This window comes from Tetrahymena thermophila (assembly GCF_000189635.1).
Source record: "Tetrahymena thermophila SB210 genomic scaffold scf_8254581, whole genome shotgun sequence".
Taxonomy (NCBI): Eukaryota; Ciliophora; class Oligohymenophorea; order Hymenostomatida; family Tetrahymenidae; genus Tetrahymena; species Tetrahymena thermophila.
Genome location: NW_002476352.1, coordinates 1 through 27,670, shown reverse-complemented (window position 1 = coordinate 27,670; position 27,670 = coordinate 1). Strand labels below are relative to the sequence as shown.

The 27,670-nt window shown below is 23.1% G+C and overlaps 9 protein-coding genes across 9 annotated transcripts; 1 reads left to right on the top strand and 8 right to left on the bottom strand. All coding sequences in view use genetic code 6, as the record gives it.

Annotated features, from left to right (window-relative positions):
• Nucleotides 1-1,067: 1,067 nt before the first annotated feature.
• Nucleotides 1,068-3,602, bottom strand: TTHERM_01006430 (kinase domain protein; the record flags this gene model as incomplete). The annotated part of the gene is made up of 4 exons (XM_001030835.2): nucleotides 1,068-1,504; nucleotides 1,563-1,647; nucleotides 2,363-2,563; nucleotides 3,396-3,602. The coding sequence occupies 4 exons, from the start codon at nucleotides 3,600-3,602 to the stop codon at nucleotides 1,068-1,070; spliced, it is 930 nt and encodes a 309-aa protein (XP_001030835.2).
• A 1,249-nt stretch (nucleotides 3,603-4,851) lies between these two features.
• Nucleotides 4,852-5,217, bottom strand: TTHERM_001006403 (transmembrane protein, putative; the record flags this gene model as incomplete). Its single annotated transcript, XM_012798544.1, has 1 exon — nucleotides 4,852-5,217. One exon carries the CDS (start codon nucleotides 5,215-5,217, stop codon nucleotides 4,852-4,854), a length of 366 nt encoding a protein of 121 aa, XP_012653998.1.
• A 243-nt stretch (nucleotides 5,218-5,460) lies between these two features.
• TTHERM_01006400 (hypothetical protein) lies at nucleotides 5,461-5,721 on the bottom strand (the record flags this gene model as incomplete). Its single annotated transcript, XM_001030832.2, has 2 exons — nucleotides 5,461-5,605; nucleotides 5,702-5,721. The coding sequence occupies 2 exons, from the start codon at nucleotides 5,719-5,721 to the stop codon at nucleotides 5,461-5,463; spliced, it is 165 nt and encodes a 54-aa protein (XP_001030832.2).
• A 1,452-nt stretch (nucleotides 5,722-7,173) lies between these two features.
• Nucleotides 7,174-12,260, bottom strand: TTHERM_01006390 (cation channel family protein; the record flags this gene model as incomplete). The annotated part of the gene is made up of 4 exons (XM_001030831.2): nucleotides 7,174-9,903; nucleotides 9,959-10,096; nucleotides 10,152-10,554; nucleotides 10,615-12,260. The coding sequence occupies 4 exons, from the start codon at nucleotides 12,258-12,260 to the stop codon at nucleotides 7,174-7,176; spliced, it is 4,917 nt and encodes a 1,638-aa protein (XP_001030831.2).
• A 1,790-nt stretch (nucleotides 12,261-14,050) lies between these two features.
• On the top strand, nucleotides 14,051-15,966 carry TTHERM_01006380 (plant dual-specificity MAP kinase kinase family domain protein; the record flags this gene model as incomplete). The annotated part of the gene is made up of 6 exons (XM_001030830.2): nucleotides 14,051-14,338; nucleotides 14,405-14,503; nucleotides 14,781-14,943; nucleotides 15,138-15,456; nucleotides 15,515-15,677; nucleotides 15,739-15,966. 6 exons carry the CDS (start codon nucleotides 14,051-14,053, stop codon nucleotides 15,964-15,966), a joined length of 1,260 nt encoding a protein of 419 aa, XP_001030830.2.
• A 795-nt stretch (nucleotides 15,967-16,761) lies between these two features.
• TTHERM_01006370 (thioredoxin) lies at nucleotides 16,762-17,151 on the bottom strand (the record flags this gene model as incomplete). The annotated part of the gene is made up of 1 exon (XM_001030829.1): nucleotides 16,762-17,151. One exon carries the CDS (start codon nucleotides 17,149-17,151, stop codon nucleotides 16,762-16,764), a length of 390 nt encoding a protein of 129 aa, XP_001030829.1.
• Nucleotides 17,152-18,642: 1,491 nt separating this feature from the next.
• TTHERM_01006360 (transmembrane protein, putative) lies at nucleotides 18,643-21,179 on the bottom strand. Its single transcript, XM_001030828.2, has 3 exons — nucleotides 19,396-21,179; nucleotides 19,078-19,325; nucleotides 18,643-19,019 (listed from the first exon to the last, which is right to left on the bottom strand). The coding sequence occupies exons 1-3, from the start codon at nucleotides 21,102-21,104 to the stop codon at nucleotides 18,853-18,855; spliced, it is 2,124 nt and encodes a 707-aa protein (XP_001030828.1). The 5' UTR covers nucleotides 21,105-21,179; the 3' UTR covers nucleotides 18,643-18,852.
• An 859-nt stretch (nucleotides 21,180-22,038) lies between these two features.
• TTHERM_01006350 (AMP-binding enzyme family protein) lies at nucleotides 22,039-24,267 on the bottom strand (the record flags this gene model as incomplete). The annotated part of the gene is made up of 3 exons (XM_001030827.2): nucleotides 22,039-22,205; nucleotides 22,273-22,517; nucleotides 22,574-24,267. The coding sequence occupies 3 exons, from the start codon at nucleotides 24,265-24,267 to the stop codon at nucleotides 22,039-22,041; spliced, it is 2,106 nt and encodes a 701-aa protein (XP_001030827.2).
• A 2,101-nt stretch (nucleotides 24,268-26,368) lies between these two features.
• Nucleotides 26,369-27,584, bottom strand: TTHERM_001006349 (caspase recruitment domain protein, putative; the record flags this gene model as incomplete). The annotated part of the gene is made up of 7 exons (XM_012798543.1): nucleotides 26,369-26,456; nucleotides 26,538-26,612; nucleotides 26,692-26,781; nucleotides 26,905-26,994; nucleotides 27,093-27,182; nucleotides 27,305-27,394; nucleotides 27,495-27,584. Coding segments are annotated over 7 exons (612 nt in total), but the record flags the coding sequence as incomplete, so codon positions are not given.
• Nucleotides 27,585-27,670: the final 86 nt, after the last annotated feature.

The window sequence follows — 27,670 nt, the reverse complement described above, 5'->3', positions numbered from 1 at the left end:
TTATTTATTTATTTAAGTATTATTTCTAAAATTACTATTGAATAAATCAGTAAAGTAATTAGTTTAGCGATATACCAATTAAAATGATATTTATTAAAGATTAATTAATTTCAAAAGTGTTTAAATATATTTATTTATTGATTGCTTAGCTATATTATGTTATTTATTTAAATGAAATCAGCTTTTCTTTAGGTAAATAGCAGACAGAGACACATGAATGCTTGGCTTAACATTAAATAAAGACTAGTTTGTAGTAGAATTTGTTTAAATAAATTTCAATTTGTAAGTATTTATTATATTTTATATTTAATGTAGCACTTTATTTAACTGTGTCTTTTCACTTTTTTGTTTGCTTGTCTGATTTTTAGTTTGTTTGTCTATCTTTTTATCTGTCTTTTTGGCCAGTCAGGCAGCAAATCATTTAAATATAAAGCATGTATTTGTTTATTTTTGTTCAGTCTATCTCTTTAATAGGTCTATAAAGAATTTATCTATAAAGAGTATTTATATGCTTAAATTACCTAATGAGCACATTAAAATATTTAAATAAGTTTTGATAGTTAGCTTGGCTGTTTAGTTAATATTTTTCTTGCTGATATTCATTTAGAGTTTTTTTTCAAGCAATTTATTTTATTACTATAATATAGAGAGAGAAAGAGAGAGTTAATTTTTATAGAGAATTAAGACTTTAGAAAAGTAGTAAGTAATATATTTATTTACTTATTTATTTATTTTAATGTTTATTGCTTGTTTTTTGCTTTGTTTGTTCATAAAGATTTCAAAAATGTGTTTATTGATTGACTTGATTGGGAGATATATTTGTTATTCATTGATTATGGATTAGTTTATTTATATCTTTATATAGTTGGTTGATTGATATATAGCTGTATGTGTGTATATTTAATGAGGCAAATAGATAATTTGTTTAATTATTTTTTGGAAGGAGGTAAGTAGAGTATGTCGCTGATTTAGTTATTAATTTAGTTAGATATTTCTTTGTTAATTTACTTAGTAATAGAGTACATAGTTGTTAAAATTATCAAGAGTCTTTAAATAAGGAGAGGTGATCAGTCTGAAGTTGAGAACCAGGGATCTTTTAAGGCTTCTTCGACAGTAGGACGGTTTTCGGGGTTTACATCGAGGAGCTTTTCAACGAATTGTTTAAGTTCTGGGGATCTCTTTTTCCAGTCGAAGGCTCTGAAGGGAATTGGGCCAGTACCATATTTATAGCCTTTCATTTAGTGGGGCTTATATGCGCAGGCCATCATGTAAAGGACCATACCCAAAGACCACATATCGGCTTTTTGTGAAACATAAGAATTATCTTTTATTTCTGGGGCTTTGAATCCAAATGTGCCACAGTTGTATTTGACATAGGCTAGACCAGTTTTTTCGTCTACTTTGTGACAAAGACCAAAGTCGCCAACTTTAACTCTTCTCACACCTTCGATTTCTTTTCTGATGCAATACAAGTTAGATAATTTGATATCTAAATGAACATATCCTATTTAAAAATTAATATTATTATTATTAATTAAAAATAAATCAATTGTTGATATTACCTTCTGAATGGATTTACTTAAGACCTTCCAAGATGTCAAGGACGTAGGATTTCATTTTTAATTCGTTCTTGATGGGTGAGTGTGACTTTTTAAATTAGATAATAAAAATTAATAAAATAGAAATTCATGTTAATTATTAATTAAGCAGGAGGGAAATCTTCTAAAAATAGATTTTTTGTTATTTATTTATTTAATTTATAGGTTTATTGGTTTTGCGATATTGTAAAAGAATCAAAATAATATAGAAAAGTAATTCAGACAGTAAGTTTTAGCTTGCATTTTAGAATAAAAAATATTTCTGATCAAAGATAAAATATTGCTTAATGAACGAAATATTTATAAAAATAGGTCAGTTCAATCTGCAAAAATGTAGCAAAATTAATTTCAAAGTAAATGATATATTTTGGATGCTTTTTATGAAAACTTTATGTTGTACTGACTCAAATTAAATTAGATTTAGATGTATGAGACAGATTGACCTAATGAATGAATGATTGCTACAAATTTGATAGCAGATATAAAACTAACTAAATCGTTTTTATCTGTGGATAGATAAAGCTAAATAGATAGCTAGCTAGTAAAGAAGCTAGCAAGATAACTTTAATTGATTGATAATAGTTCTAATTAGTTTGATTACTTTGATTAGCTTTTATCAAAGTTAGAAATTTTGATTAATTAATATCGCAATTTATCTAATCAGAAGGTGATGCAATATCGCAAATATAATATGGTTTTTCGCACTTTTTACGTTAAAATTTATCCCCGTGCTACAAAAAGCAAAAAACAGATGAATTATTTACATTTTCAATTTTTTCGACCAAATATTCAGCATCATCTACGTATTCCATGAAAATTCCGAATTCTTCATCGTTTTCATAGCTGTAGTAGCCTTTGCAAAGGTTAAAGTGGTTGACGTTGCAAGCAATTTGGCACTCGATTCTTGCTTATTCAATTTGATAGTCGTCTAATTTATTTTTGAAGATTTTCTTTACCACAACTTGCTGTTAATTTAAATAATAAATTTAGCAAATATAAAAAAATATTTTAAAATATTAATTTTAATGCATTTAGCAAAAGTATTAATTGAGTGCTGGACTAAATAATGTCAAAATATGCAGTAATTTGCTTATTATTTGAAAATTCTGTCTATTTTTGTTTTCCAAAAAAATCTACATATATAATTAAATGATTGTTTGTGTGTGTGTATTCAAAGCAGAGTAATTTTTGGTTTGCTCTAAAATAAATATAATTCTGTACTTTCAAATTGAATTGAAGTGAATTTATTTATTTATTAATTTTAGTACTATATAGAGTAATAGAAAAGCATTCATTCAATCATTAAGTGCCATTCAATTACTTTTATTCCTTAATATCAAAATGTAGTAATCAATCAATATATTAATTTATATTCAATTTGTTTAGAGTCATACTATTAAGTACTGTTAATATTTTCATAAATATCTATTAGATAAAGCAAACCCATTTTTCTATTTTTAAACAGACAATTAAATAATTTTCTTTTCTAAATAGCCTAAGCTTGTAAATTGCTCAAAATATATTTTTGAATGAAATGAAGAAAATCGTTCATTTAAGTTGTCCGTTTGGATTTGTAGTCAATTTTTAGATTTAATAATTAATTTTGCTTAATTAAAATGATCATTCACTATTCATTCATTGATTATCAATATCTATTTATTCATTCCCAAATTAAACAGTCAGTAGATTCATATTCAAAAAAATAGCAGGCTTTTACAATATTTTTGTCCAATATACTCAATTTCGCTTACAAATTGCTAAATGATATTAATAATTTTAATTAAATTGTTGCTTTACCTTCTCAAATATGGTATCGAAAGCCAAATAAACGGCTGTTGGACTCAATTCTTCGTTATAAATTTCTTTCAAATCTTAAACTCTATCTTGAAAAGATTCGCTGCATACTGTTGAAGCTTGATGAACAAGGACATCGCTTTAAGGAAAAGAACTGCAACTCTTACTGTGCATTTTAATCTCTTCGCTATCGCTTCTCTCAAATTACATTTCGAAACTCAGTTTTGGTAACGCTTTTTCTATGTATGTTGTGCTGATACTTACTTCCTGTTTGTAAGGAATTCTAATTTTGTATTTTTGAACTTAAAAGTGTTTTTTTCTTTATTAGTTTATTCACACAATGTCAAGCGGTAGAATCAACCTCGATACTAGAAATGAATAAAGATTGATTGGAGCTGTTAAAGCAAAATATGCTGTTGGTTGAATTAGATTTGCTAAGCTGGGGGATCAGCAAAGTTAATCAATTAGAATTAGGTGCTCTTTTTGTTGTTAATAATGAATGAAAATAAATAAATATAAGACTATTTGTTTGTTTGTTTATTAATATATTGTCTCTCTTTTTGTCGATATTTTATTTGTATTTGTTTTTTTTTTAATTTTTGATTATATCAAAATTCTTTCTTGAGAATGATATTATTTACACGCACTATAGCCCTAAAATTGAATGATTTGATGGTTTTGTAAGTCAAAATATCAATCAAAATATAATGAAATTAATCAGTTTTCATATTATTATAAACATAATATAATTATAATTATTATTATTATATTCAATACTGCACACTCTCATTTCTTCTTTGTTTTTTTTCTTTCTTTGTTTATTGTATTCTTATTTTTCTATTTTTGGCTCATCTGTGAAGTTGTTATTTTTCAAAACCTAAAAATACACTAAAATCAAAACCTTAGACAAGCAAAATATTATATATGCGACGCACATACTATCAATATCTATCAATCAAAAAAATCAATTAATTTTTTTTCACTGTCAATTTAATGAATAGCTCTCCTTCTCCTTCTCTCAAAAAAAAAACATAGACTATTTTTATTTATGGAGGGCATGGCCGTATTAATACGAGCATATCTTGAGAGTGACTTGATATTAAATATGACTTGCTAAGCAGCAATTTAAAAATACATAGTATTCATCATTTAAATTTGTGCTTGTTACAAATAATTGATTCAAATCAATGAAAAGTAAATATATCAATATCAATCAATTAAGAATTTATCAATTATAATCGATAATCAATAGCTATTTCAAAAAATTTGTGAATAATGAATGAACATAAAAATCAATCAAAAACAAGTAAATCAATCACTTTTGATAAATATTAATCGCAAATGTATAAAAAATGAATTAGTTTCACATTAACCAAACAATTTTAGAAAAATAGATCAAAATCCAAATCTTAAAATGAGCAAAACACAATCAGAAAAAATAAACCCTCATCATATAAAATCAAATAAAATAAGAGATGAATGAAAAAATCATGGATACATCATGAATAAAATAATTGAATGAAAAATTATAAAAAGAGAGAAAAAAAGATATTATAAAACAACATAAGCAAAAAAATAAGAGCAAAAATGAATGAAAATATGAAGGACATGAAAAAACAACAAGAGAAAAGAAAAAGAGTAAATAGTGGATTTAAAAAAAATGATTAAAAAGAAGAAATCTGTTTATATTTGATGAATTTATTTTAAAATAAATAAGAACTTTTTTTTTGAATTAAATTTAAACAGCATCAAAATTTAATTAATTAATTAATAAGTAAATTTTTCTAAAAATAAGTAAGCCCCCCACAAATATTATACTTTTCATTAAGATAGCTCATTGATTAATTTGTATTGGCAGAATTGATTTTGAATCATTTTGAGCTAATTTAGTATTATTTCTTTATATATTATCGTATATTACGTAATCGCTGACTTTCGTCATATCTTAACTCATTATTTTATTAACTTGTCTATCGTCTTATAGCTCTCATAGCTATTTCATTGTTTCGCCTTCTTCGCTTAATTAATGACCAACATCTGCCCAAAACTAGCTCATCATACAAGTATTTCATCTTATATCATGATTTACTTAAATCAAATTTCCTTCTATTTTACTTTTTTCTTCTATTTTCACCCTGTAATTCGCTCTTTAAACCTCGCTTAACTCTTTTTTTAATTCTTCTTTTTACATCGCTTAATTTATTCTTTCAATTCTATTAATAGAATAGAAAGGCTTATCTTTTCCCTCAATTTTTGCAAATACTCATTTAAATTTATCTTAATTTTTATAATCACCTAATTCAATTTACCCCTCCCGATTATTTCCCATCATATTCACCTTATTGTTTTAAATTTTTGGAGCTGCATATTGCCTTAATAGTATTTTTTTTGGTTGCTTATTTCTCTCAACTTCTCATCATATCTATTTTTTAATTTATGATATAAAAATTCTTCATTCAAAATCTTTTCTTTAACCTGCCTAAGCTAAGCTAGTCCTTTTCTAACTTAAATTCTACTCAAATAAAATTTTATTCTATATCCGCTTAAAATAACTAGAAAAAATTTAATTATTAAACTAATTATATTCAATTTTTTAATTGTTATAATCACTTAATTTTTCCAAATCTTTATGAAAATTTCTGAAAATTTACCTATAAGTTTCTCAATTTAAAACTGTAGATCAAATATTCTCAAAATAAATTTATTCAGATTGCCAATTACTTTATTTACAATCCAGCCAACAAAATTAAAACTTTTTCATTTTCACTTTTTCTCAAATTAATTTTTTATATACTTAAGTATGCAGCTGTGATTGTATCTTTGAAAATATGCATGATACTATACATAGAAACAAACAAATAAAGAAAGTAAATTAATTTACTAAAATGTAATTTTACTTTGTAATTGCTCATTCACTGAAAAACAGATTTTAAATATAAATTCATTAGGAATTAATCAACCTTTTTATTTATAACTTTAAAATAATCTAGAATTTATTTATTCATTTACTTGATTGATTGATTGCTAACCACCTCCAAAACAAACAAACATTCTGTCTATCATTTAAAACGAAATAAATTTCTTTTACTTATTAATTCTAAATTATTGTTACATATCTGAATTTATCATTTATTCAATTAATTGATTAAACTCAATACAAACAATACAGTAATCAAATTTTTTAAATTTCAATTTTCGTTAGTAGAAAGAAATTTGAAAAATATTTTGAAATATTAGTCAAAATAATTAAAAGTGTTTCAGTTCTATCAAATTATCAATTAAATAACTCAAATTTCAAAACCTTTGTATATTTATCAATCTAATGTTATTTTATTTTGAAAAATGTATTTAGTACTTTACATTTTTTAAAATGAAGTAATTTTCTCAATAATAATAGTACACGTTTTATAATAAATTTTTATAAAATTAAAGAAAAAATAATTTAATTTTTTTAATTTATGATTATTATTTTCATACAAATTAACCATAATTATTCTAATTTTTGTCCTTCTGCTTTCTCAAAAATTTAAATGGATTATCATATTATCCAAAGCTTTCAAAAATTGTTTTGAAAAAATTTTTATTAAGTATTTATAGTAATTAATCAAAAAAAACATTTAAATTTATTTTAAGATTATTAGTTAAAATCTAATTAAATGTTTTTTATTAAATAAAATTTGGATTTTTAACAGAATAAACAGTTACATAATAATGATAAGGTTATATTTATATTTATTAAAATTTTATTAGAACAAAGTGTTGATCCAAATTATTTTTTTAATCACATGTTTTTTTACTTCATAAAACTTGATTGTTTAAACTATTTTTTTGGATTGTATTTGTTTGGAGTGGATGTTATTTTTTTATATTCTTTTGTAACTTTCTTTTTTGATTTTCTTTGGAAATCCAAGTAGCGTTTAACGCGAGAGTTATTGAAATTCTTAATCACATTATTAAAGTTATTATGAGGGAAGTAAACAGTGTACTATTTTAAGGAATCAGTGTCTATAATTATAAAATATTCTAAAGATTTTTGCTAATTGATTTCCTTATTTAGTTCCGTGTTTCTAAAAATAATTTATCTTGGACTTTTTAAATCAAAGTTTTGGATAGTTTAAGAGGTCGAAGGCTATTTTTGTTGGTTTATTTACAATTGTTATTAAATGCTGTTTAGCTGTGATAACAATACTTGCTATATTTATTGTATAATTTACCCACTATTAGCTATATTTTGTTCTTTCTTCTCTCTATTAATTGGACTGGCTATTGATAAATTTGACTGGTTAAGTTGACCCTATATTTATTTGATCGCAAAAGGCTAGTAAGAAGGAGATGGAAGCTAAGGAGCATAATTATTATTAACACTCTAATTAATGCTAGTATTTAAGTTATTCTGTATGCTGTTACGTTTATTAAAACGTTTGATTTACTACATAGATATTTTAGGGCTTTATTCATTCCAATTTTAATTGTGCTAATTAGCAAATTTAGATTTTTAGGTTTCCTATTTCTTTTAAAATATGTCTCTCATTGAAGAATTATTTGATTTAAGCATTTTTAATTTAGCTTGTTGGCTGAAATTTGAAAAATTTGATTGAATTCCATTATTTTATGTTTCTTATTCAAGTTTTTCTGAATTAAATTAAATGTTAAATTTAGATTTTAATTTTATGTTTTTATGTTGAGCTTCTCCATATTGATTTAAATTAGCTTCATTGTCTTTTGTTACTAAATTATCTTATTCTACTTAAAAAGCTTGCTTTGATCCATTTTCTTCTTCTTAACGTAGTGCAGCATTAGCAACAGTGTTATTATTATTATTATTATTTAGTTAGAATCCAGGACTTTCATCATTCTCTATTTCATTTATTGATTAAATAAAAGGAATATTAAAGCTCTGATTCTCTCTCTGCTCTCCTATAAAATCTTTTTTTTAAATTGGACTAAGCTGTTTGTTTTGAGAAGTTTTAAAAGAGCCTTTTAAGTTAGTTTCAGTTTGGTTTTCACTAAATTCAAGGAAATTTCCAGTTTTAGCCACGAAGTTACTCATTTTGCTTGATTCAATGTTAAAATTTCTTGAGTGGAATGTCATGTCTTTACTCTTTCTCGTATGACTTGAATTAGTTTTTTCTTCAGATATTATTTCTGAAGATTGATAAAGATTTTAAAAGGAAATCATGTTTTTTAAAGGATTGATTTAATGAGCTATTTATCCTTCTAATTTTAGAATTGGACTAGAGGGATCAAGACGCTAAAAATTTTCATTTTAGCTAATTATTTCACTTTTAAAAGGTAAATCTTACTCAAACTGATCAGAATTTTAAATCTCATCAATCTTATAATTTTGTTCAAAGCTATTCTTTTCTTCATTTTAATGATGAGTTTGAATGTTTTATTTAAAAGAGGCATCTAAGCTACCAATTTATTCAAAATCTACTATTTCCATTTAATTATTTTCTTATTTGTTAACTATTAATTATTATTTATTATTTTAATGAGTTCTATCTTACATTAGCTTATTAACCTCTTAAGAAAATGGTATTATTGTTTTTTAATCCTCATTATTCAATTCTAGCTAATTTAATTGTTAATCTAATTGATCCTTTTTTTCGTATTATTGATTTATATTTTATTTTGAATCAATACTCTTTTCTGAAAGAACCTATTTTATTACTGGTTTTTCTTCACTTTCTTTCTCAACATGATTTAAATTTAATTGTTTTGATAAAAAACCAACTTCTCCACTGCAAAATGCTGATTTTCTCCTTTATCTATTTAAATCAGTAGCTTGCGTTTTATTTTAAGATTTTTATTTTAGAGTTCGTTTTTTGCTGAACTGATTGATGATAGATGTGAATTAATTTTCTTTTTTGCTCACATGAGAAGCAATAGGACTTTACAAATGTTTGGAGCTTGATCGATCTCGTTGAGAGCTTATAGATTGTTTTTCTAGATCTGATAATTCTTCTTAGATATTAGCTCTCTTTTTTTATGAAACCTGATATTAATGTTATGGAGTATTTGGACAACTAATTTCTAAATAACTCTCATCACTCAGTTATTAATCTGAGTTAATCGATTCAGAATCATCTGAACAATAGCTAAAATCTGTTTCAGAGTGTATCCCATATTCTCCATTTTGATAATAAAGTTTAGGAATAACTTGAAATATTGTGTGATCTTTATTCTTCTCCAACCATTCGAAGTCATCTTACAAAAATTCAATTTGATAAATAGTAGACATTTTCTCACCTCGCAGTTTAAGCAAACTTTACCTCACTACTTTCTTTAAACTGTAAGTATTTTTTTTATTGCTTACTTTCCTATTATGCTCATTCCTTTATTGCTCATAATTGTAATTGTACTTGCAAATCAAAGTCTATTTGTCTCTCTTATAATGTACTCTCTAGCAGTTCATTATTGAATGCCCATTTACTTAACAGGCGAAACATTTTATTTTATTTTTTTATTGTTGAAATATCAAAATATCTTTTGTCTGGCAAAATTTCTCCTATTAAAAATTAATTTCATTCATTTTCAAAATCTATTTTCATTTATTTATTTACGTGATCTGAAGGAAATTTTTGAAGAACTTAAATGAAATCTTCTCTTGGAATATAAGCTATAATAGTAACTCCTAAGCTCCTTAAACTTGTTGATCTCTGCTGTTAGGTGAAAAATCCATAATGACCAACCTCACCTTTCTTTAAAATTAAAAATTGTAAATATATTATTGTTTCAAATAATAATAGAAATTACATCCAAGATTTGGAGATCAATCGTTTATTTATATTTTTATATAGGAATAAACAGCTAAACGCTTCCTTGAGTAATAAAAAGCATTCTATCATCATGCTATCCTAAACTAAATACAATTTCTCCTGGTCCATAGAGCTATTCTTTCATAGTGTAGGCTAGTTCCTATAAAAACTACTAACTGTAACCTTAAAAAGTTTTTGATTCTTGTAAAATTCTTCCATAATAATCAGATTAAAGCTTTTCTCTAATCTACGAACTCAAAATCTGTATAACCTCTTGACCTTTGTTAGCTATTTCGATTTCTTCTTGCTTCACATTATCTAAATATTTTAAAACCTCTATCTAAAGCTAGCTATTGATTCCACGTGATCTCATGTAATTAGAAATGTGTCTCTTTTACGTTCTAAAAAAATTAATTTTCAAAATAACTAAAGAAATAATAATGCTAAATTTATTTATTTACTTCATGACTAGCTTTTTTTTCTGAATTTCGCCAAAAATACCTCCGATTGTATTTATCGAATAAGCAAACACACCAGCACTTATTAGAGTCATTATTATCACATAAATTTTTTCTGCTGGAGTGATTGGCACAATATCACCATATCCGACTGTTACCATAGTAATTGAAGCCCAATAAACTGAATTCAGATACCTAATAGGCCATTCTTCAGTGAAAATTTTTTATTTATCTAGCCAAGTGATTATGCTATCTTCGCTCTGCAAGTAGGCAACATAATGAAAACCACATCCAGTAAAATGAGCAACAATCATAATTATAAGAAGTAATTTAATTAAATTCCAAAAAGAAGAGAAACGCTAAGTAATTTAGTAATGCTCATCTATGTCATTTACGAGCTAGAACAATTAAAAAACACGCAAGACAACAACTGTAATTAAAAATGGGCTGTTACTCTCCTTGCTTCCTAAAAATATCACAGTTGTTATCAAGTCTAGCCAAAAAAAGTAGGTTTTAAACATGTAATTTTAAATGATTTTGAAGCGACTCTACACTAAAATACCTTATTCATAATAACTAACATTAAAGCGAATAACAATTTCGAAAACGAATATGAATGCATGGATGTAAAATAGAAAAAATTAGCTCAAAAAACCTTAAAATTCAATAAAGAAAGATATTTTTAAGGGAATAGCAACAAATTAAACCAATATGCACACACAGTTTAAGAAGTTCCAAAAAATAATCCCATGTGACTCAGGAGAAAATATTGGAATCTAATTAATAGTTCTATCAAATAGGTATTTCATTTTTCCTGAAAAAGCAGACTTGAATTCTACATTAATATCTGATTTATCTCCAATCAGCTCGTAATGCTTTTAGTTTAAGCTCCTAAAACTTTCTTGCATAGTAGAATTATTCCTCAGAATATTAATAAAAGAGAGAACATTTTCAAATTTAGAAACTATATTCCACCTAAATCCAGATTTCCTAGGATTTATCGAAGAGCTTGTTTCGCTCTTGTCTAAAAAGTTGTTGCTGAACAAAGAAAAAAACTTATTCTTTTACTTCTAAAATTAAGGAATAATTGGAATGATATTCTCCCTTTAAAAGTCATTGCTATCTCTTTTAGCTAAATTATAAATATTAAGAGACTATTGATTTTTTTCTTAGGTCAGTACAGTGTTGCTTTTTTCTAAAGAATGAACTTTGTTAATTTTTCTACCAGTAGCAAATATTGAATATGAGTTTGTTTTCTTATTGCTCATTTACTGCTGAGTAAGAGTAATGTTTTCTGAATTATTGCTCTCAAGTCTCATAAATTGAGAAATCTATTTTGGTGGATCAGCTTAAAGATCATCATCTTCAACTCTACTTTAAATGCTTTAATCAATTGCTGGTTAGAGCAATTTTTATTACTATTTATCATAATCAAACTAGCTTTAAAAGGAATTACTGTATTATAAATTATCATCAAGCTTTCTATTTCTCAAAAATCCTTTTCTAAATAGAAAATCTGTCCTAGAGTCATTCCTCTCACTAATATTTAAAACACTGTTATTATTAGACTCAGCTCTCGCTTCATTACTAGCCATATTATTTAATCTTTAAGTTGGAGATATTTATTCCTTTATACGGTTTTTATTCATTCGGCAAACTCTTTAAATGGATTTTTTGTATTTTAACGTTTGTATAAAATGAAATCAATTCTAATTCCTCTCTTCCCTTAACAAAATTTTTATATCTGCTTACAATAACAACTCACTTTTGACAAGGCTATGCAACTATAATAACTAAATATTAGCTTAATTAATTGATTAACTAACTAAATGACTATTTGAATATGTAAAGTTATTTAATTAATTATTTATTAATAAACATAAACTTAGATGTTCAAGATAAAGAAAAATAGTGGTAATAGTTAATGAGATATTTTTTAGTTAATTATAGCATTTGATTATGTTATTTATAATTTATGCAAGGCTTGAATATTTTTATATATTCTGTCTTACTATCAAAATCCCAAGCAAATCTTTATTCACATAAATTATTCTTACATTTATTGACTTTATTTTACTTATTATTTACTAATTGGCTTCAAATAAATATTAATTCAAGAAGAAAAAGGAGAAGAATTTGTGGTAATTGTAAATGAGATATTTATTAATAAATCAATTATGATATTTGATTAAGATGCTTATAATTTATGCAAAGCTTGAAATTTTTATAAATTCAATCTGATCTTTATTTACAATATAAATAATTTCTTACATAAATTTCATTTATTTTATAAATTAGTTACAAATTGGCTTCAAATGAATTTAGATAGATATTTTAAATAAACTAATCAAATATTTTAAATGCAAAAGTCAAATTTTAATGTATAAATACCAACCAAAACAATTAAAATAGTTAATTTAAATTAAGAAGTATTTTTTAAAAAAATAAGTAAAATGAAATTAAAATAAATGTTTTCATTTAATTAATTAATATTTTTAATTTTTTTATAAAGTGGAATAATGTGTTTGATATCTATTTTAAGAAATTTTGAATGAGAGGAGATAAGCATTGGTTAAGTTTTTAAAAAATAATTTACATTTTAATAATTATCACAATTTCTCTAATCTTGGCAAGATTAAAAGTGATGAAGAGGAGAGGATTAATTTTTTTGGAAATGATTTAATCCAAAAATAAAATGATATTTATTAAGTTATAGATTAGAAATGTTATGGCTTATTAGTAATTTGATCAGTTAATAATTATTTAAATTACGATTAATATTAATTTATTTGTAAAGAGAATATGAATTTGTTAGTTTGTAAGAAATCAATCATAAATCCAAATTTCAAAATATTGAAATTTGGTATTCTAAATGATTAAATTAAATTAAATCATGGCTGTAATAAGTAATTTCGTAAAGAAAATATCAATAGAAGCTTTAATAATTTATTAAGAACAAATAAATTAATAAACAGTAAATAAATAAAAGCAAAATATATAGCAGAAAATCCCATTCAAAAAGAAATGAAAATCATTTTTAACTTAATTATTGTGAATAAATTTATCTATAAAATAGTTTTTGATTCATACTTTTTTATATAAAAATTTAAAGTTCATTAAAGAAATTTATATTTGTCATATTGACTATTTTTTGACTATTTAAGATAAAAATGCCGTTGATATAATAATTTATATGTGTATTGATTGGCACAAGTTAGCTCTTTGAAATAAGCTTATTAGTTTAATGGAGAAATATTTACTTAAAATAAACAAACATGTATGCGAAGATAATAAATTTAATTAGATATCAATTAAAAATATTAAGAGCTTCAGATAAAAGATTATTGTTTTTTAATTTTTAAATCTATTGATATTAACAAATAATAATAATAATAATAATAGATTAGTTGATTGAAAGCCTTTTTAGCTTTTATAAATAATGAACTCTTTATAGAATATTAGGAAAAACAGACCTTTTCCAGTATCAAGCTACGTGTTAGAAAGTTTAGATAGCTCGTAAGAAGAAATAAACCCTAAAATAAGAGCTAAACATCAGACTTTCATTGAAAGAAGACCATTTTCAGGCAATAGAGCTAAAAATCTATCAATTAATATAGGAGACTCTAGATAAAGTAGATTTAAAAACAGTAAAATGAATAAGAAAGAAAACTTTTCGACTGCTATTGAGTTTTATCAGAATTATGAAATACTAGAAAAAATAGGAGAAGTAAATTTCTTTAGAAATATACTTACCATTCATTCAACAATTTAACAATTTTTATATGAATTAAAGGGTGGCAGCTCAGTAGTTAAATAATGTAGAAATAAAAAGAGTGGATAGCTTTTAGTCGTAAAGATAATAAAATATTCAGACACAGAAAGAGTTTTTAGTGTAAAAATTAATTTATTAACCTTTTCACAATAAATATTTTATATTGCATAGTTCAATTTACTATGAAAAACAGCCTAATTTAAATTGAATAAATTTGATTTATTTGAATCCATTATATTTCTGTATCTATCAATCGATTTATCCAATTAATTAACTGGACTCAAAAATTAATAGAGATTGTAAGAAACAAAAAATAAATAGGCTGATTTTGTTCATTTAATGTTCCAAAATATCGAATAGAAGTTGAAAAACAATATTAAATTAATTATAAAACAAGATAATTTAAGAAGGGAGGATACTTTCTGGATTAAACCATCCAAATATTATCAAAAACCATGGATTTTACATAGACACTACAAAAAAGACTTGCTATATAATCATGGAAAAAGCAGAAGGTTTGACTCTTAGCTAATGCACTGTGGATAGCTATATATTTACAAGTAATTTTTTTAATTTTGAAACTCAATTAAATAAATGAAGGAAATTATCAATGAATTAATTTATAATTGATTAATCAATCAATTTATCTTATCCTTTACATCTATTTATTTACTTTTAAGAGAGTTTCATAGTTCATTTTATTATTAATTTCTCAATTAATGTTAAATCTATTATATTAATGTATCAAATATAGACTACAAAATGTCATAAATTACAAAATCGCTTTTGCAGACTCTGAATTATCTCCATCTTAATCATATCTGCCATAGAGATATAACACCTAACAACATTTTTTATAACCAAGGTAGTATCAAATTAATAGATTTTTCTATCTCGAAAGATTTAGGGAATTGTCTTGTTAATGGCAAAATGTATAGCTAAAATGGTAACATAGTATATATGGCACCTGAAGTACTGTAAGGAAAGGTGTATGACAAATCTGTAGATGTTTGGGGAGTAGGAATAACTATTCTAACAACATTTTTAGGCTATAATCCGTTTGTAGATGAGAAGTAATTTGATACAAAACATATTATGATTAAGCTAAAATATTTAATAATAAACTACTAGCGGCTACGAATTATCATCAATCAGAAATATTTGTGAAAAAGAGCTGGATTTTACTGAATATAAATAAATAGATCCCAGTGCAATAAATTTATTGTAATAAATGCTTTAAAAAGACCCTGAAAAAAGAATCACAGTAGAAAAAGCGCTCAAACATGAATGGCTTGTAAAAAAAATCAAATAATTTTTTTAATTACAATTTTATCTGAGCTTATTTTCATTTATAGGAACAAAAAATTGATAAAGAAGAGCTCACAACACCACAATTTAGCAGCCACAAATTCAAAAGACATTCTGTCTTCGTATGTAATAATAATCTCTCTTTAAGTACTCAGTCTAACAAAGTCAACTTTAAAAGAGGATCCTTTCTTTTCATTAAATATATTGCTAAAAGTTTTATAGCCGAAGATGCAGATGATGAAAATTAGTAAGATTAAAATGTAATTGTTGAATGATTAAATCAATCGATTCATGGAAGAAACATGGATGAATTAGTGATAAAATGCATCTAAGTTTTAAAAATAATTAAACAGAAGAGTTTGATAAAAAAAAGAATGTAGAAATAAACAAATAAAGTACCACAAAATTAACAAATAATTAATTAAGTTATTTTAATACTAATTAATAAAAAAATCAATCAATCAATAAAATTTCAATTTAAATTATTAAATCAACCAACTTCTAAATAGAAACTAGATTTTTTAATAATATATAAATTATTTATATAACAAATCTCTTCGAAAGTAAATGCAATTTATTTATATCTAAAATAAATACTAAAAAAACTATAAAAAAAACTCTTTGAATAATAATTGCAGGGATCTGTGACTTTTAATTGAAAAAATTACAGTAACCATCTAATTAAAAAACTTTTTGTATCCTATAAATAATATAAATTTGCAAAAAATAGTTAAGTATTTATTTGCGTTAAATATGTTTTTGATAATTATACAATTCAATGATCTAACTGTTTATTGATTCTTGTTTAATGTCTTTTTTACCATTTTTTATAAGCAAAGAAGATAAATGATTTACAAAAAAATAAAAGAATATATGGTTTAAAAGTTATAAAAAGAAGATTATGGAAACTTAAAGAGAGTAATTAATTATACAAGAAAGTGTATTTTTATATTTAAATATTATATAATATATTTATGATTTATTGGATATTATTTGTTTACTAATTCGTTCATTAATTTATATTGCTATTGTTTAAACTATAAATATTTATTTATTGGTTGAAGAACTGTTCATTCGAAAGAATTGTTGCTATGTATTGGTTATGAGGCTAATTGTAATGCAGTTTATTTGATACGATCGAATCCTTTTAGATCAAGACCTACAAAGCGGTCAATAATTTATCCTTTATAAAACAAGAATACAGAAGGAACTCCCTCTAACTCAAATCCCTTTGCAAATTCCAAATTCTTTTCAATATCTATTTTGTACCAATTGTAATAATTCCTATTTTTTCGAAGAGGAAGATACTCTTTTTTAATCAGCTAAAACTGGCAGCAAGGTGGACACCAAGTCGCATAAAACTCTACAACTGTAACACCTTGATAATTTAAGACTTTTTTTGCAAAGTCTCTGCTATCTAAAAAGACGTCTATTTCATCATCATCTGGATCGTAATTCATTTTTATTTGCTTGCTAACTAGACTAACTTTAAAAATTAAAGGTTTTTTTAAACTATTTACAAATTCTAAAGAATAAATAAGAATTGATATTTCTATTTAGAATGAATGCAAATAAACAAACTTTATATATCTAATAATTCTTTACTCTAAAAGATTTATGATGACATATTTATTCAATCTTCCATAAATAAACATAAAAAAATCAATCAATTTATTTATTTATAATAAGAAAAGTTTGTTTATCATTCTATCAATCAATTGTAGGATACCTTCAAAGCAAATATTATAATTTTATCAAATAAGCTTCTATTTCTATAAATTAATTGATTATAAAATCATTTTATAAAATAGGTTTCTAAATAATTTATTAAATATCATTGATTTTAAAATAATTTTTATTTCATAACAAATAAATTATTGATATTTTAGTAAAATTTAAATGAAAACTATAAACTAAAATAAATAAATTAATGAATATATTCATAAATAAGTAAATGAATATTTGCATATGTTTAAAGACAGAAAGAAAATATATTTAAATAATTAGAAATCTATCTAAAGAATTAAAAGGTAAATTTTTATGATAGCTTAATTTATTTTATTATTTTTTTAAATATTTATTTAATTAAGCCTCGTTTAAGGATATTTGGCTATATTATTTTAAAATATGTTATCTAATCTAATTATTATTTTGTTAAAATAATTAAGAACTAATGAAGAATGTATTAACAAAAGAAAATTTGATTTAATCAATACATTTAGTAATCGTTTCTTATTTATAAACAAAATTGATCAAATCAAATTTTTTCTTCTTTAATAAATTATTGAATATTTTAATGGATTTATGTTAAAAATCTTTTGGTTTCTAAAATTTTAAAAATTATTTAATATCTATTTAAAATAATTCATATATTATCTCATATCTCTATGAAAAAGGTTGATGAATTATTAATTATCATAAATCAATAATGTCTTATTTTGGTTAATTTAAAAAGTTAAAAAGATAAATAAATATCAATTGAATCTAATTCTTTTAGTGTAGATCAATTAACAATAATAAAAAGAAAATTAACTTTTAAAAGGAAATAATGAATGGATGGACATTTAAATAATATAAATACACTTTAATAATTTTCACATTTTTTAATCTTCAATCAAAAAATAAAATTTTCAAATAGCAAGAGTGTTTGTCTTTAATCCCCACAATAACAATCAAAATGTAATCCAATATTTTATGTATTTTTTTGCTTTATAAAACATAAAATGATTTAAGTGGTATGTAAGATAAATATTTTTTCTTTATTATTGTTTTATATTTAAATCAATTAGTTATTTTATAAATAAAAATACAAGAATAAGTAAATAAATAAATTACATTATTGAAAATAGAAAAATATAAATTCTTATTATTCTTTATTTTCATTTTGATATTTATTCATTAAAACAAACAATTAACATTATTTGTGATAGAAAATATCTATTTCGAAAAACTTTGTCTAGTGATTAATGTACTAATTTAAAAATTATCAGTAATAATTAATTTTATTAGTTAGATCCTTTCTTACTTACAATCAAATCCTTGCAATTTATTGCACTTGAAATGAGTTTTGAAGAAGAAAATTTTAAAGGTAATACTTGTAATTAATATCAAAAGTGTGTGTTGGTTGATAAGTCTATAACTTGAGAAATATGATCATCGTATCATAAACAACATATTTTTTTTAATGATTTAAAAATTTTTAAATCTAAATTGCTCATTTCTTCTTACTCATCTGAACACCTGAGTAGGAAGCTTTGAAGGTAGCGCTCTTGTAATTCTTTAGATTATGCAATTATAAACTGAGATTCGTAAGGACTAAAGTCATTCTCTATTATAAATTTTAAAAATAATTCATGATTATTAAATTATATTATGAAATGTTTTACCTAACTGTGCATTGCTTATTTCAAAGTTAGTTAGATTATTTAAATTTGTAAATTTAGATGAAAGTCCAATTAACTAAATGGCAGCATGTTAGTCTTTAGTTAACATAAGCATTATTGCCTTTTTTAAGAATATTATGTCTTTGATAAAATTAATTATGTTCAGATCTTTCATAATTTGTTACTCAATAAACTCCTACTTCTATCTATCCAAACCATTAATCTAAGGTGCTGCTTAGTTTCTGCAAAAACTTTATAAATAAAATTATTTTATATCACTTTTTGTTTTATTTTAAATAATTTTTTCAAAAGAAATTTTACCAAACAAACTTCGAAGCCATTGTATATATCTTTGAAGATATTTTTGAATCTTAAATTATTTTCAGCTTCTTAACAGCAAATTCATATTAATCAGATTCTTTTCTTTGTTTTTATGCTTATGAGGCTTCTTTTGTTAGGATCGATTGATTAATTGTATTATTTTTAAAATTAGGTTAAATTATGTTTCGCTTTAAAGCAGATTTAGGACTTGTCTGTTTGGATGAATGGTCATATATTTTTTAAGCTGATGACTAAAATCCAGAATCTAAGAATACATTGCTAAAATTAGAGCTTTTTTGATGCATCTGCTAAAGAGTTTGATTTGGTGATTCTGGATTAAATGTATTTTCTTATACAGAAAAAAATCTGACTTCTTGCTATAACTAAGTTTGAGTACTATTATCTTGCTTCTTTTGAATGATTGATTAATTGAATGGTGTTCCTTTGTTATTTAAATAATTTTATGTATCAGTAGTTGCCTTTTTTAAGTCAAGGGACTTTTTCGGTTTATTGCTAAATTCTGGAATCATTGCAGATTCAAAGAAGTTTTCTTCTCTTTCGTAATCAATTTTGAATTCAATTTCATCTTAATTAGATCTTAATTCAATTTTTTAAAATTGCTTTTATTACTGTTAATCAATTTCAACATGTAAATTGTTAGATTTTAAAATGTGCAAATAATCTTCCATAAACAAATTTTTTAAGAAAAGCATAAAGAAATCCTTTTGGATATATTTTAAGGAGATAGCCCTTCCAAAATAGCCTAAAATCATTAAAAGACTAAATATACTGTTAATATTAGCAAGAATCGAAGGTAAAGTTAGAAACTAAATATCTGTTTCGAATACTAATTCATCAAGATACAAGTAGATCATACTAAAAGATCCAATACCACTCTATTAGAGTGTATTCTTTCTATCAAGAGTAAGCGTCTATTAATCGTATGAAATAGGAGAGGTGTAAGTACTCTATGATTGAACAAAGACTCCTTCTTTGACAGAAGTAACTTGCTTTTAAGCCTTTATTTAGCTGATTACATTGAGATTGGAATTTGTTGGCATTCCTAAGTTTCTATAGTTAGTTTACATCTGTTAGGATGTTGTGTTATACTAAGAAGTAAATAACTTTAATGAAATACTAGAACTGTAGTTATCTATCATACTATCAATGTCCTTCTAGCTAGCGCAGTTGACTCCTTCTTGCGTTTTTAAAAAATCAATATCCCTGCAACCATAAGTAAAGATTCTTATTTAAGATTAAATATTATTTTTGGAGTCAAAGTTAATTTTAGTGTAAGGTAAATTAGAAAAATCAAAGCACATATAACCAGCTAAACTAGGATGACTACATTCAATCGTATTTAATGGAATTATAGTAGAATTATTGTTAACTTTTTAAGCGAAAAATGCAAGAACAACAAAATAATTCTAATTTTTCAGCTAAGGATTTCCATAATTAAATTTATATCCAACTAAATCATTTTTGATATCTAATTCAATATTTTGTTCGCTCACAAAGCTTTGCTATTTAAAATTCGGCTATAACTAATTAGTCGCATACTCATTTATCATATAAATGAAATAAGCAAGTGCAGTCACAACAACAATAACCGACAAAAAGCTTCCAAATAAAGTAGCCTTCTTTGTTTGTTTATGACCAAAGTTAAATTAAAAATGTTAGGAAAACAAATCTAGATTTTAAATTAACATATTAATATTAAATGTCTAATTAACTTCTTTATTTATTTATTTGCTCTTTTAATTTTTTTTCTTTCTTAAGAATTAAAGATATTAAGAAACTTAATGAACGAACAGTCGATTGATTAGTTGGTTGATTGGTTGATATCACAATTATTTATTAATTTATATTGCAGCAAGTCATAAATACCAAATAGATAATTATAAATTTATCTATGTTAAAGATTCTCAATTGATAAATTCCATAACTAACCAATTAATCAATATTTTTAATTGCTTCGCTAATTATTAATCTATTTCTTACCTATAAATTTACAAGACCAAAAATTCTTATTAATCAAGATTGGACAAATATTTTTTTTAATCAAGTTTTTTTTGACAAATAACATAAAAAATCTTGACATTAACCTTATTTATATATATTATCTGTAAATAATAAATAATTATCTGTATTATTGAAGCTATTAAAAATCAAAACTAACTTCAAATTATAATTTATGTTTATTCAAATTTTTACAAGCGTAACATAAATATTTTTTTCATGTATTAGAGGCAAGTACAAGCCAAATTAAAATTCGTTTTATCAAATCACTCACTCACTATGAAATTTAAATTAATATTGCCTAGCCAATATAAAATTTATTTTAATGAAGGATTTTTAAATATGAAATATTTTTCAAAATAAACTTGATCACAATTTTGAATAAAAAGAAGAATACAATAACAAATTTTTTGATGTAATTTATGAGCATAAATTTATTTACTAAAATATTTTTAAATATTATGTGTTTAATGTCTATTTTCATTTTTGAGAATAAAATAATTAATTGATTTTTTTACTTTTTTCTATGAAAGAAATAAATAGTTTTTTTGGGAATGTGTATTTTTCCTTATAAAGTAAATGAAAAAGCACTTGTAAATAAATAAATTTAATTTTTTTACTATTTCATTTACAGCATATTTTTTTAAATGATTAAAAAATTCTTTTATCTAAATTACTCATTTCTTCTTTTTCATCAGAACACCTAACCAAGAAGTTTTTAAGATATTACTCTTGTAGTTCTTTTGATTAAGCTATAATAAACTAAGATTCGTAAGGACTGAAATTGCTCTCTTTTTATTATTTATTAATTAAACATTCATTAATAATAACTTAAACGATCAATCAATAATATTTTACCTAGCTGCATTTAGTCGATGTTAAAGTTAGTTAAATTTAAATCTAAAAAATTAGAGGATAGCCCAATAAGCTAAACAGCTGCGTATTAGTCTTTAGTTAAGATAAGCATGATCGCTTTCTTTAAAAACATTATGTCTCTTATAAAATTCAATATATCCAGATCTTTCATAACTTATTACTCGATCAATTCTTACTTCTTCTTATCCAAGCCTTTTATCTCTGAAGCATTTTTATTTCTACAAAAACTTTAAAAATAATTAAAATTCATTTATTTTTTTATTTATTTAAAAGTAAATATTACCAAACTATTTTCGAAGCCATGTTTTATATTTTGTTAGATATTTTAGAGTCTTAAATCGCTTAAAGCTTCTTGATGGCAAAGTCGAACTCATCTGATTGTCTCCTGTATTCCTGCGTTTTTGTTGCTTGCTTTATTAGGGTTGCTTTTTTAATTGAATTCTTTTTAAAGTTAGATCCTATAAAACTTGGTTTTTAAGCAGACTTAGGACTTGATTATTTTGATATATTGTCCTAAATTTTTTAGTTTGATGATTACAAAACACTATCTGAGAACATGTTAAGATTTGACCCTCTTTAATTTTATTGTTATTGGATAAGTGCTGGTGAATCTGGATTTAGTGTGTTTTCTTCGATAGAAAAAAATCTTCCATCCTAAATTTGAGTTTGACTATTTTCTTGCTTCTTTAAAGGAATAGATTAATTGAGGATTGTTCCGTTTACATTAAATTAATTTAACGTATTGGTTTTTCTTAAATCTAAAGACTTCTTCAGCTTATTGTTAAATTCGGGTATAGTTCCTTATTCAAAGAAATTTTCTTCTCTTTCATTGTCGATTTTGAGCTCGATCTCATATTAATTAGATTTCATTTCAATTTCTTAAAGCTAATCTTTTTATTATTGAGTGGGTTCATTGTGTAAATTGTTTGATTTTAAAATCTGGAAATAGTCTTCTAGAAACAAATTTTTTAAAAAGAGCATAAAGAAATCCTTTTTGATATATTTTGAAGAGACAGACCTGCCAAGGTAACCCAGAACCATTAAAAGACTGAATATACTATTTATAGAAGCGAGAATCGAGGGTAAAGTAAGGTATTAAATATCAGTTTCTGAAACCATTTCATCAAGGTACAAATAAATCATACTAAGTGAATTAATACCATTTAATTGAAATGTTTTTTATCTATCCAGAGTAAGGGTTTGTTAATCGTATGAAATCGGAGACATATAAGTGTTTTGTGATTGAATTATGATTCCTTTCTTGACATTAGTTACTTACTTTTAAGCTCTTATTTAGCTGACAACGTTCAAGTCGGAATTTGTTGGCATTCCAACATTTCTGTAGTTTGATGTCATCTGCTAAGAGGATGTATTATACTAAGAAGTAAATAATTTTAGCGTAATGCTAGAACTAGGGTTATTTATCATGCTATCTATTTCCTTCTAGCTAGCGCAGTTAACTCCTTCCTATGTTTTTAAAAAGTCGATATCTCTGCATCCATATGTAAATATTCTTATTTGAGATTAAATATTATTTTTGGAGTCAAAATTCATTTTAGTGTAAGGTAATTTAGAGAAATCAAAGCATAAATAACCAGCTAAACTAGGATGTGTGCATTCAATAGTGTTTAATGGAAGTGTTGTCATATTATTATTATCTTTTTAAAAAAAAAATGCCATAATTATAAAATAAGTCTAGTTTCCAAGAGTAGGCATTCCATAATTAAATTTATATCCAATTAAATTTTAATCTATATCCAGTTCAATGTTTTCCTCAGTCACAAAGCTCTATTATCTGAAAGTTGGCTGCAATTAATTAGTCACATACTAATTAATCATATAAACAAAATAGGCTAAAGTTGTCGTAACAACAATCACTGATAAAAATGTTCCAAACAAAGTTGCTTTCTTTGTTTGCTAATTTCCAAGATTAAATTGAAATTGAGATGAAAATAAATCCAACTTTTGATAGACCATATTTATTGATTAATTAAAAAAATTAATTGCTGTATTATATTTGTTTATTTTTTCTTCTTCTTCTTCTTTTTTGGATTATTTGTTCTTTTACTAGTTTTTCTTTATTTATAATTGAAAATTGATTGAAAGCTAATTTTTTGATTATTTTATTATTTATAAATTATTTAATTATAGTCTGCAAATTAATTCGTAAATGCAAAATAGATAATTATAAAATTTTCTGGTGTTTGTTCTTTTGGTTATTTTTCATTTTCTCTGAAAACTAAACAAAGAGAAACAAGCTATAAAAATAAAAGAAAATTAGCTTTTTAACCACAATTTTATTAGATTTTTTCAGTTAGTTAATAATTCCATTAATTTTTCTGATACTCTTAATCAACTACAATTAAATAAATAAAATATGCATAATATAATTGTAAATAAAAATCTTAATTTCTTTTCATTTTTAGATATTTTATTTCCCTTTCTCTTTTTTATAAAAATAACCAAAAAAACAAAGATAATCTTATAATTAATTAACTATTTAAAATCTAAAAAAAAGAATCACTATAAAGATTATTTTAATTTAATATTTTTAACATAAATAAATAAAATAGACCAAATCAAATTACGAATAAAAATATTAATTTCTTTTAATTTTTCGAGCTTTTGTTTCTCTATATCTAGTTTCCAAAAAAACAAAAAAGAACAAAGATAATCTTATAATTAATTATATGTTTAACACTAAAAAAAATAATCGCCATTAAGATTATTTTAATTTAATATTCTTAAAATAGACTAAAAGATATTTTCATTATTTTATTACTCAATAAAAAAATTAATAAATAATTCAAAAATACTAAAAACATTTTCAAAAATAAAATATTTATAATTTATTTATTTAATTTGATGTTAAAAAGCAGGTTATAATTTTTACAGAAAAGAAAAAGTTAGTTTTTAACACAATTATTTTGAATTGCTAGTTATAAATCGAATTAAAATTATCAAAACTGATATATAAAAGAATAAAATAAATATTTTTTTAATTGAAGTAGATTCCTTATTTTTAGGATATTCATTAATTATAAATCAATAATATAGATCACTGAATTAATTAATTGTTTTTTGTTAATTAACTGGTTAAATCCCATTAAATTTAATTAAATCATCAAATTTATAAGATTTAATATGTTAATATTAACTTAATTAAATATCTTAAAAAATATAAATAGAAATATCTTCAAATATAATTAAATTATTGACTTTTTTTTTATATAGGATTTGAAAATTAAAGTTGTTCAAAAATATCCTATTTACAAATAATTTTGTTTTTGGAGTTAAACTAACAAGTTTGTTAATTAAAATATTAAATAAATATTAATGTTTGTTCTTTTTCTGGTGAATATCTATTTAATAATATTTGTTACTTCCTCAATTCTTAATAATTTTAACTTACATAACATAAAGTAATAAAATTTTAATTTGTTTACCAAATAAATTTTTATTTATTGGATTATTTTATTTAATACTCTCAAAAAAAATAATGAATTATTATTTGGTTTGTCAAAAAAAATTAAATTAATTTAAATAAAAATACATATAAAAATTAAAAACTAAAATTAAAAATATTTTATGTGTCGAAATAATATTTATTAGCTTATATTACTTATTATTTAATTTAATATTCTCAAAAAATAATTGGCTACTTAATATTTGATTGATTAGAAAAATATAAATTAAATAATCTATTGTAGATTCTATTAAGCTCTCTTATTTATGAAATATGGAGCTCTTATTTATTTTAGACCAAAATGTAAATTGTAAAGTCTAATTAATTGAAGATACTTAAAGTTTAAAAAAGTAAATTAATACAGTTATTATTTTGTAAATGGTTAATATAGTAGATATAAAAGAAAGATTTTATCCTATAAAGCATATAAATTAAATACTTTAATTATTTTATAAAATGATAATTAAATTATGTTATTTAATCAATTCTTTTTTATGATATGGAATTAAAGATTAAAACAGATATTGATTATACAACTATTATAATTATATATTGATAGTTATAAATTATGTAATTTTAATAAATTAATATTTAATTATTAATTTTAGTAATTCAATCTTCATCTACATTTAATTTAACTAACCTTTTTATTTTTTAAGCTAATCTTTTGATTTCTGTTTTTCTTTATTAAGGAAATTATCTTTTTATAAATATAAATTTATTTTTTAGAAATATTAAAAATTTTATCTATAATTATCTAATGAAAAAAAAATGTAATTACTTTATTATAAGTTTCAATAATTTTATATTTTTACAGTTGATGATTTCACTTAATTTAAAAAATTCCTCATAATTTCTAAAAAAATAAAGATATTTTAATTAACATCTTAAAAACTTTAATTTAATTTTTTTCAAAAAAAATAAACGAAATTTACTCTGTGATAAAAGTTAAATTTTTAAGTTAAGAGCATTTACTTAAGCATAATCCTATATTTTATACCGCTTTATCACCAATTTAATTTTTCCTTTTCAAACAAAATAAATCAATTTATTAACTATTTAAATTTGTTTTGGCATTTAAATCAAAATATAAAAAAGTAATTCTAACTTTTTATGTTATCAATAAATAAATGTAAAATCTTTTTTACGAAATATCAAAAGTGAGACTACTAAGGAACTTGCAGTTACTAAGTACAATGCCAATAGTAGAAGCTCCATCATCCCCAATTTAATTTTCACTTTTATAAATAATAATCACGTTTAATTGAAGTAAAAGCATTTTATTTTCTAAATTTTAAGCTTATTTAATTAAATTACAAAAGTAAGTTAAATTTACCCTATCCTAAAATCTAAATTTGTAAGTTGAGTGATTTTACTCAAACCTAATCCTATATTTTATGCTCCTCTATCACCAATTTAATTTTTCCTTTTCAAACAAATTTAATCAATTTATTATCTATATAAATTTGTTTTGGGATTTAAATCAAAATAAAAAAAGTAATTCTAACTTTTTAAATTATTGATAAAAAAATATAAATTCTTTTTTACGAAATATCAAAAGTGAGATTAGTAAGGAACTTGCAGTTACCAAGTGCAATACCAATAGTAGAAGCTCCATCATCCCCAATTTAATTTACACTTTTATAAATAATAATCACGCTTAATTAAAGTTAAAAACTAAATTATTTAATAAATTTTAAGCTTATTTAATTAAATTAAAAAAGTAAGTTAAATTTACCCTATCCTAAAATCTAAATTTGTAAGTTGAGTGCAGTTACTCAAACCTAATCCTATATTTTATGCTACTCTATCACCAATTTAATTTTTCCTTTTCAAACAAATTTAATCAATTTATTATCCTTTTAAATTTGTTTTGATATTTAAATCAAAATAAAAAAAGTAATTCTAACTTTT